At 40.1% G+C, this 10,525-nt stretch overlaps 1 protein-coding gene across 1 annotated transcript in view; it reads left to right on the top strand.

Annotated features, from left to right (window-relative positions):
• Positions 1-10,525, top strand: part of LOC108246709 (ectonucleotide pyrophosphatase/phosphodiesterase family member 2-like) — a 67,745-nt gene that overhangs the window by 32,266 nt on the left and 24,954 nt on the right. Inside the window, exons 15-16 of the mRNA XM_037973792.1 lie at positions 4,346-4,377; positions 5,427-5,554. Of these exons, the coding sequence (XP_037829720.1) occupies positions 4,346-4,377; positions 5,427-5,554 (160 nt within the window). The remainder of the gene's footprint in view (positions 1-4,345; positions 4,378-5,426; positions 5,555-10,525) is intronic.

The raw sequence follows: 10,525 nt of genomic DNA, 5'->3' as shown, positions 1-10,525 counted from the left end.
GCCTGCCTGCCTGTCTGTCTGTCTGTCTGTCTGTTTGTCTGTCTGTCTGCCTCCCTCGCCTCCACCCCTGGGAACGACGGCATCATACGAGCCGTGAAACCAGAGCGCCACAGAACTGATGAGTCAGAGGTCCATCCAGCTTCATGACTTTTCCACCCAGACTCGACAGAACATCTGTAGCACCCGTCCCCACCTCCACCTCCTCCTCCTCCTCCTCCTCCACCTCTCCGTGCCGACACCGGGGCGTTTTGTCATCATCAGCTGAGGATGACAAATTCACCTGCCGAGCGTTTTCGGAGAGACGGGGAGGAGGTAGGGACAGCTGACCTCTGCAGCTCTGCAAATAAGCCTGACGTCACCAAAAGCGTCGGGAGGAGGGCGAGGGGGCGGGGAAGGGCACCTGTGGGGGAAATAACGACCTTTCATTGAAAAGGAAGTGTCACCTTACACCAACGGCGAAGGCAGCGCAGACACAAGGAACTAAGACCATAAAGCTCTGCTACCACCACGCTGAGTTTTAGAGCAGCTCCGTTCCTAAATGAAGCTCATCCGTTCGTCGATTGGCTGCCATCAGCTTCCTAATAACCCACATGACAGAGGAGCCCGGCTCCTCGCTAATTTCCGTCAGACTTCTGCCCTTCTAAACAGATTTGAGAGAGAGATAAACAAACAAAACAACTTCCTTCCCCACATGTTCTCCCATCATCCCCGGCTCGGCTCAACCCGGCTCGGCCCAGCTCGGCCCGGCTCGAAGCCAGATTCGGGCCTCCGCCGTCGCGTCCAAACAAGAGCAGCAGGTGAAACTGGCGTTAGTGAAGACGGATCAATGGAAAAGCAGCTCCATTTGTCTGTTATTAGCCTTCGGGTTTAAAGTCCACATGCTAATTAAAAAAAAAACAAAGAAGGAGCTCACCTTAATTCTTGGCTCCAAAGAGTTAATTTTATGCAGTTTAGACCGAACCTGACCAACCAGACAAGCCGTCTGACGACACAAAAACACACTTTTCAACAATTAATACAACAATGCAAAAACGCTACGCTGCTTTTTAGGCACGCCAAGACACAAACCGCAGGTCTAATCCAGATTTTTCATCTGTAAAGACTTCATGTCTCTTTCAAACTACTGATTTTGTTCTATTTGGGGTCAGCTATTAAAAGGTAATAACCCATAAATTAGAAAGTACGGCAAGCAAATTCATCACATAATAACCAGCCAGCATCTTCGAAGCAGATATCCACAGCTCAAAATATCAAATATCTGAAAATCTACTAAGACTAGGTACGAGTTCAGTTCTTTTAAATAACAGAGATATATCATAATATTATCATAACTAGCTAAAAGACATCAGTAATCAGCTAATTACACATATATATGTGTACCAAGAACTTGATGTAACATAATTTTAACGTAAAACAGGACAGATAAAAGGAGTTTTTCCTTGTAAAAACCTAATTTAGTGGAAAAAACAAGGTTATTCTTATGAGATATCTGAAATGTGGATACAAAACGAAGCATTTGGACACATTAAACGCACATTCAGCCTTGCTAATAAGTGTTAAAATAGCCACTCGGGCATTTGGAGGATTTAGATATGTTAAAACTAGCTTTTCCTATTCTAATCCCAATTATTACGAGGATATTTAGATCAATTTATGTTCAGCTCAGACTACTAAGGGTTCTGTATTGTCTAGAGGAAATGTAATTCAATGATATCCTAAAAGAAAAATTTAAAAAAGGAAACTAGAAATTAAAATGTGGTTTGATTATATGGTACAACGGCCTGCCATACTTATGGCAGCGCTAACGCATGCAGGTGAGCTCTGATTTAGTGCGACAGCTTTCACTTGTTTTCGTTAGCAGTCTGCTCCACGGTGACTGGAGGCTAGCCTAGCAAACCACACCGGTGACGAGTCATGTTTTTCGGGGTTATATTTTAGCCTCCCCCCCTCCCGTGCTAAAGGTCAATAAAAACGTTTACCAAAGCGAGACGTTAGCACCGATGCTAACTACCTGGAGCTTTTACCTGTCACATCCAGACCCGCTGCCTCCGTCGTCGGGACCCGTAGTTCGGCTCGGGACGGGAGAAGCGACAACAACAAGCGCTTGTCACTTTTATTTATTTCTTTTCTTTTATTTATTTTTTTAAAGGAAACTTTTTTAAAAGCTTTCGAGGCAGGTTCCAACTGAAGCTCCTACATGCTAGCTCGCTAACTACTTTTAAGGCTAGGGTTGGAAGCAACAAGCGATTTTGACAGTTCGAGGACACGTGGACTTTTCGCCGCCGCGGGGGTGTTAGCATCACGGCGCGAGCGTGAATGTCGCATTTACTCTCAACTACCTAAAAAATAAAGATCTAAATATTAAACAGCTGTTGTCTTTTTACAATTCATGTATACACGTTGTCAACTTTAGCGTGAGAATCCACTTGTGTTGCGCCTACAAGTAAATCCCGACCCCCGTCATGAAGATGGTACGGTCCAAATGAGAGCGAGGGGAAGGGAAGGGGGTGATGGGTGCCTGTTACCAAGGTAACAACAGTGAATCTCCCAGAGGGGAAAGATGCGGTCACTGATTTATGAACCAGCGCCTGTCTGTCTGTCAAAGTAGCCTGTAATAATCAAAATGAAAGCACCGAAACGTCTGATAAAAACATATTGTATTTTATTCTGTTTCAAAACTAAATTAAAATAAATAAGTTTCTTGCTAAGCATGCTACATTGACGTGCTGTAGATATCCTTTTGAACAACCACAAACAGGAGAAATGGGGGTTTAATTGTGACCGGACTGACGAGCTAACGGCTAATTCGGCTGTTACCAAATAAAAAGCACCTCCAATATCATATATTTCAAAGATTTTTACATAAACGCTATTTCAGAAAACCTTGACGTCGCCGTTAGTTTCTAATCACACAGTTATTTACTTAAAATTCTGTTTTTTGTAAGCTTTAGTATTTTTGGTGCAGTTTTGGCACACTTCCTGTAGGAATTTTTCAAAACATTTCTGCCAGAATACCAAGTAACGCAAAACTAGCTGCGATGCAAAGGTTTAAAAAGCAGCATCTGCAAATAAAAATATAAAATTATTAGTTAGTTTTGTTACTTGCTATATTAGTTTTGAAGCTTGAATTAGCCGTTAGCTTGTCAGAGCTAAAATTCTGTTTATCCAATTTGAGGTCATTGAAAGCATCACCTACAACAAGCTAAGATTTTAAATGAACCCCACTTTAGAACAATTGAAGTTTAAAGTTTTAAGTTGGTGTTGTTGTCACTCGCCGCCGAGGACATGGCGGTAAAGTTTTTACGCGTCTGTATGAGTGTGTTTGTTAGCAAATTAGCTCGTAAACCAGGGCAGAACGTAGGGAGCCAAAATGACCAACAACACAAAAAAAGGCTGTATTTTGCTCGGAGTTACAGATAATGAGGTGAAGCTTACGTGGTAGCAGCTGAGAGTCATCCTCAGCATTAACGCATATCTGTGGCGGCCATCTTGAATGAATGATGGCAAGATTTTTAATAAAGAACAAAGTGGACATTTTGCTTCATTTGGCCGCGTGGCGGCATGTGTGTAATTTATTTGAAAATAAAGCTTAGTAAAAACAGTCTTAATTGGAATTTTGTTTTTAATTGGAAACGAGGAGCCAATTAGCAGAGGAGCGGCCATTTTGCGGCCTGGCCGGCGGCACACAGAGACCCGTTTGTCAGAGAGGAGAGCGACAAGTCAAACAAGAAACGAGTCACAAATATCCCAGGAATGAGCAGAGAGGCACAAATTCAGCCGCCCCCCACGTGCCCCTTTACCCCNGGGAGTACTCTATATGAACAAGTGGAATGGATTTGATAACGACGCACCAAAGAGGATCTCTACCTTACACTGTAAAGAAAAAGAAAACTGACAGATTTATGATCATATATTTGAGTTAATAATGAAATAATATATGGTTATTTATTTAAACTCATATTCATTATATGGAATTTTTGTAAAAAAAAAACAACAAAAAAAAAAACAACTTTTTTTGACACCAAAATTATTTAAGGGGGCTTGAAGCCCCCCGAAAACAGGCCTAGTGACGCCACTGGTTATAACAAATTATATCCGATTCAAAGACATAGTACTTAAGCATGAACTGCATAAAATACAACATACTATCACATCAAATATGAAGTCAATAACTGTAAAATCGACTGAGTAGTCGTGTTTTCTAAGGACATTTAGCTCTAATGGCTATTTTCAGTGGGGTTGACTCAGAAAGTTAATCAGTTGTAGATGATCAATCACTGTTTATTTGGTGTATAAGACATTTGCACGGGACAACAATTTTGTATGACCACTGTTCGTTTTTCAGATGACTCCAAGGCTGTTGTTGCAAATCTAACGGTAAGTGCTGCATCTTCACTCAAACTTTCAAGCTTAAAGAATAGGTATATTATGGCAATAATGTGAGCAACGACCGGATGAGTAACAGGAAATGTGCAGCTACATAAACTAACAGTAGGAAAACAAATAGTATGATGTGTGTCACAGTCATGATGGAATTTTACAAATATGAAGAAATCCTTCTTCTCACTCTACAGGACAAGCTTGTGCACCTGAAGATATGGTTTAAACATGGTAGAATAATCTAGCAAAGAGTTTTAAAAGTGCAGAAACAGATGAGAATCTTGCTGCAGAATGACAAATAGTGAACAAATACATAAAAACTATGATAAATACTACAGATTTCTATGTGGCTGAGCAAATATTTGTGCACAGGTTGCAGATGATTGAAACTATAAATTAGATAAGATGTGGATGATAGCTTTTTTCAATAAACAAAACTGCTCAAGTAATTTAGTCCACAACTAAATAGCAGGAAAAGCATCTGTGATTCCTACCTGCTTGTACATTCAGTTAGCAATGATAAACTTACTAAACGCTGTACATTTTCCATTATCTATACTGCTATATGATTTTAAAAATCAATCAGCTTTGTAGAGAAATTTTTATGGAATGTTTTCCCTGACTTTAATCCGTTGTTTCGTGGTATGTCATCTCAGAGCTAAGTAGAAAGAAGCATTTAAAAATGTGGTGTAAGATCACTGTTGTAAATTTGTATTCTCTAAGAAAAGAAGTCGTATTCACAGACAGTCATAATATTTCGTATTTATAAAGAACTTTGGATTTGTAAGTTCTTGAAAGTGTAACTTTTTTAACTGCATTCTTTCAGAGAGAATATATAACACGTGTTGTATAGGATTTAACTTATTCAATAGTTTACAAATTCTAGTTATGCACAACTATTGACTAATATGCACACATTTCTGCCTTTACATACACATTATTTTTGATTGCATCCTTAACCCATAGACATAGAAAAAAAGGTTTTCCTAAATATTATGGAACATGATATCATGTGCTGATGTGCCTGTTTTATTTATTTGTTAAAGTGTAAGAAAGCAGACCAGCACTTTAAACCATACTTGAAACAGCATCTGCCTAAGAGACTGCACTATGCCAACAACCGGCGCATTGAAGACATTCATCTGCTGGTGGAGAGGAAGTGGCACGTTGCCAGGTACAGTAGCAGCACAGCAACAGAAGAAACATAACTGTATGTTCTCCACAAAATATATTTAATAATTTTTAACAGTTACAAAAAATCAAGACATAACAAAATCATACAAACATAAAACAAACCTCAGTACCTAATTATTATTAAAAAATGTTTTTTCTTTTTGCTGATACAAATTAAACAAAGTTTTGATCAATGGTCCCTCCTAAATCTTTCAGTTGTCGCTAGAATTATTGTCGTCTAAATCCATATCTTCCCACGCTTCTTATACTTCTCCAGTGTATTCCAATCTTTCTCCCTTTATCTTTTTTCTGCAAGCTTAATAGTCTGATTCTAAGATTTATTTTGAGCTGCATCATCAAGTCTTACAGAGGCCCAAAGCTCTGGGTGGAATGGCACTACCCAACGTCTTCTACTACTCCTTGGCAATTATAAGAAATCTGAATGATTGGGTTCAGTATGAGGAGAATGAATAGGAGGGTACACATATCTTCCATCTCTACTGGGCACAGTTTCATGCAATGTTGGATCCTTCGTCAAGCTCACTATATTAAAGCCAGGCTCACAAAAATATCTGACACAACATGCTACCCTTGGTGTGAATGATGCCGACAGGCCGCAGCAAATTAATCACACGTGTTTGTGCTGTTGCTCCATTAAGAGGTTCTGGTCTGAAATTTTTCTCATGTTATCTCCTGTAATTGGAGAGACTATCACCCCTAAAGCCTTAACTGCTTTGTTCAAAGCACGGCCTATGTCAGGGTTTATTCTCACCTGACCTAAATAAAGAACCACGCAGAGAGTAGACTGTCTTTTATGAGGCTTTTGCAAAAGGAGAAGTCACTCGTGCGTGTCCGTTTGGATCAATCTCAAGCGAGTTCTAAAACTCCTGTTGCAGCGGCACTTTTTTATTAGAAGCAAGCAATGGGTGGGGGTAAAACTTACAGCAGTAGGTAAAACAGGTAAAACTTACAGCAGTAGGTAAAACAGGTAAAACTTACGTCAGTAGAGGTGGAAGTCGTGGAACACTGCCCCTTGGTAATAACACCAGGAACTGGCGCCGCTCTCACACCGAGACTGAGTTACCTTGAAAACATGTGGAAACGAGCATGAACTTTAATAACTTGGTGTTGAGAGCTCGTAGGATAGGAATGAACTGCATTAAACTCTAACAGCCGACTTTACTTGATCTCTCTTCTGCTAAATAAGACTTGACTGCATTCAGGAGGCCAACACTGTCATATTAAAACCTGTGGCTCCACCTACATATACAAGCTGGAATTAGAGAAATATTTTATTTTCTTAAACTGGAAAAAACTCAGTTTGACTTTGGCTGGTAAGACTGGATCATTTAAAATAACCTGAAATCCCTTTCTGTCCTATCTTAAAGGTACAGATGATCAGTTTATTGTGAACTTTCTTCTCTTGTTTGTTAGGGGTAGGTGCCATGATGGGGGGAGTGTTTGCTGTAAATTGCTGATTTAATATGTTAAAAATTTATTAAAATGTCGTGACGAGGGGAGACGGAGGCGAACCCAGAACGCAGAATCATCTCAAAATAAAAACTGATTTATTAAAGCAAAATATAACAAAAAAAAAGGCTGACTTGGCAGCAAAAACAACTATAACTAATTTACAAAAGGCAAGGCATGCAGGAACAAGAGACACAACAATGAACCGGCGGGGAAGTGGAGAAGCTGACCAGGTTTTAAAACAGAGGATAATTATGGGAAGTGGGCACAGGTGAGTGATTACAATCGCTGACAGGTGTAGATGGGCGTGGCAGACTGAGGGGAAGTGAATGATGACAGAGGACAAGGAACAAAACAGAACAATTCACAGACAAGAAAAACAACAAAATAAATCAAGACAAAACAAAACCCAAATCCTTACATAAAAGGCAAGTTGAAAACACGTAACTTAACAGAATAATAACATTAACAACAGCAACAAAACTATCAAGGTGCCAAATAAGTAGTTCACAGTAAGGCATTTTTATTCAACTTACCTTGTTACAGTCGAGCAGTATATTGAGTTGCAGTCCAAAAATCCAGAGTAGATGTTGGTGTGTCCCAACAAATACATTGCACTATGATTAAAAAAAATAAAAATAAAAATTGCTATTATGTCACATTGATGAAGATTATAAATATAAATTAATATATCTTTGTCAAATAGATCCATGATTTTACATCAGCCTTTATTTGCCCAAGTTTTAAAGTCCATATTGTTCTTTACAGTTGAGAAGGTACTGTTGCTCCAGATGGGAGAAGATTCAGATAATATTCACAATTCAGCTTTGTATTTTTGCACCTCCAGCCATATTTGTATTGTATTTAATTTATTTATTTTTACAAAAACTTATGGGTGTTTTTCTTTAGCTCTTTAAGTTGAGCTGAGAGGTAGAGAAAATGTTCTGGTGTTTTTCTATATTTACCCAGGAAAGTGAAGATGTGTTTGACAACCAGCAGGAGGCAGCAGAGAGTTGGGCAGCCCAATAATACCACTGTAGATCTGGTAGGCTTTAGGATCCTCTGATAAAAGAAAGATATAGAAGTTATAGTTGAACCCTGATGTGCTTCTTATGGCCATAAAAGGCTGAAGAACTTTGTAAGAATATTTATACATCCAATCATAATAGGTAATGTTGACCATCTGTTTATGGATTGTATGACAATTGAATTATTGCAGAATAATTCAAGAATAAAATCAAGAAGTCCAATTTTGTTGTATTGGTATGCATCACAGACTGTAGATGAATTAGGTTTGAGTATGAACATTTCAAGTGTTGGAGAAGAGTTAAGAAAAGACTGAAACAGTAAATTTACCAGTCTAGTGGAAGTTTTCCAAAAGCCACGTGTTTAAATGTTGAACTCTGTCATTATGGCGCTCCACCACTTAATGCCTGATATTTATGCATAAATCCCACAAGACTCGACCGGAAGAGGTATTTTTGCCATGTTGGTGAGCTTTGAAGCAAGCTTTGACTAACGGGTGAGGGAAATATATACTGAACAAAAATATAAATGCAAAACTTTTGTTTTTGCTCCCATTTTTTATGAGCTGAATTCAAAAATCTAAGACTTCTTCTATGCACACAATAGGCATTTTTCTCTTAAATATTGTCAACAAATTAGTGTAAATCTGCATTCAGTTGCAGTTTTGAGGGAAAGTGCAATTTGCACGCTGACTGCAGCAGAACTGTTGCACGTGAATTGAATTTCTCTACCATAAGCCATCTCCAAAGACCTTTCAAAGAATTTGGCAGTACATCCAACAGGCCTCACAACTGCAGACCACGTGTAACCACACTAGCCCAGGACCTCCACATCCAGCATCCTCTTACCTCTAAGTTTATCTGAGACAAGCCACCAGGACAGCTGCTTCAACAATCAGTTTGCATAACGAAAGAATTTCTGCACAAACTGTCAGAAACCATCTCAGGGAAGCTCATCTTCGTCCTCATTGGGCTCTCCACCTGACTGCAGTTTGTTGTCCTAACCAACTTGAGTGGCCAAATGCTCACATTTGATGGCGTACGGCATGTTGGAGATATGTTCTCTTCACAAATGAATCCTGGTTTTCACTCTACAGGGCAGATGGCCGACTGCATGTATGGTGTCATGTGGGGGAGTGGTTTGCTGATATCAGCATTATGAATAGTGTAGCTCATGGTGGCAGTGGGGTTATGGTATGGGCAGGTGTATGTTAGGAACAGTGAACACAGGGGCATTTTACTGATGGCATTTTGAATTCACAGAGATACCATGACGAGATCCTGAGGCCCATTGTTGTGCCATTCATCCACGACCATCACCTCATGTTGCAAGGATCTGTACACAATTCCTGGAAGCTGAAAACATTCCAGTCTTTGCATAGCCAGCATACTCACTGGACGTGTCACCCACTGAGCATGTTTGGGATGCTCTGGATCAGAGTTTACACAAGTGTGTTCCAGTTCCTGACAGTATCCATCAACTTTGCAAAGCACACAACAAGAGGAATGAACCAACATTCCACAGGCCACAATCAACAAGCTAATCAACTCTATTAGAAGGAGATGGGTTACACTGCGTGACGCAGATAGAGGTCACACAAGATACTGACTGGTTTTCTGAAGCCCCCCAATATAGGTCACAAGTCCATCAAATGAGTCAAACAAACATTCACCCTCTCACTCACACCTAGGGACAGTTTAGAGTTACCAATGAACCTAACAAGCATGTTTTTGGTCTGTGGAAGGAAACAGGAGGGCCCAGAGTAAACCCAGGTGAGCACAGGGAGAACATGTAAACTCCACCCAGAAAGGCCCCAGGTTGGAAAGGGATCCTGCAACCTTACTGGGAGGCGACAGCTCTAACCACTGTTTTGCTGTTACACACACATTACTTTACAGAACTTTGAATGAAAGTGGTCCAAGCGGATTCTGGACATCTTCATAGGCTAAGCCTTGCAGTTGATGTTCACCAGCCAGACTCGCTGATGTTCCTCAGTCTATTGCTCCTTTTGGGATCCTTCATGTCTCCTGATTTTCGGAATGTTGTGAAAGCTACACTTTGCCAAACTGTTTGCATGGTTAGTGCAATCATTCCCAACATGAAGCAACCATTGTCACTACAGTGACTGAAAACAATGTCTCCTCTGCCATGGCTGAAGCTCTTGCCTATAGCAATGTCGATGATAGGGGGAGTGTCCGGACGCGTGACATTACATGGGAACTATGTATTCTTGACAGTTATCTTACTCATTTTCTCTTCTTTCGCTTCTAGCAGCAGATTCAGTCTTATTTTCCTACTTAAACGTCTTCTCAGAGCAGTGACGTGCGGTGAGGTTCATGGTTGGTGAGGCACTGAGAGTCAGATTTACAAATATATAAATCCAAAAGGGTAGCTTATTCAATTGGCTACTGGTTATTTCATATCTCATCAGCGTTCTTCACACACACACACACACACACTCTCTCTCTCTCTCTCT

Source organism: Kryptolebias marmoratus, linkage group LG23, assembly GCF_001649575.2.
Source record: "Kryptolebias marmoratus isolate JLee-2015 linkage group LG23, ASM164957v2, whole genome shotgun sequence".
Classification (NCBI taxonomy): Eukaryota; Metazoa; Chordata; class Actinopteri; order Cyprinodontiformes; family Rivulidae; genus Kryptolebias; species Kryptolebias marmoratus.
This window is presented reverse-complemented; position numbering and strand designations above follow the sequence as displayed.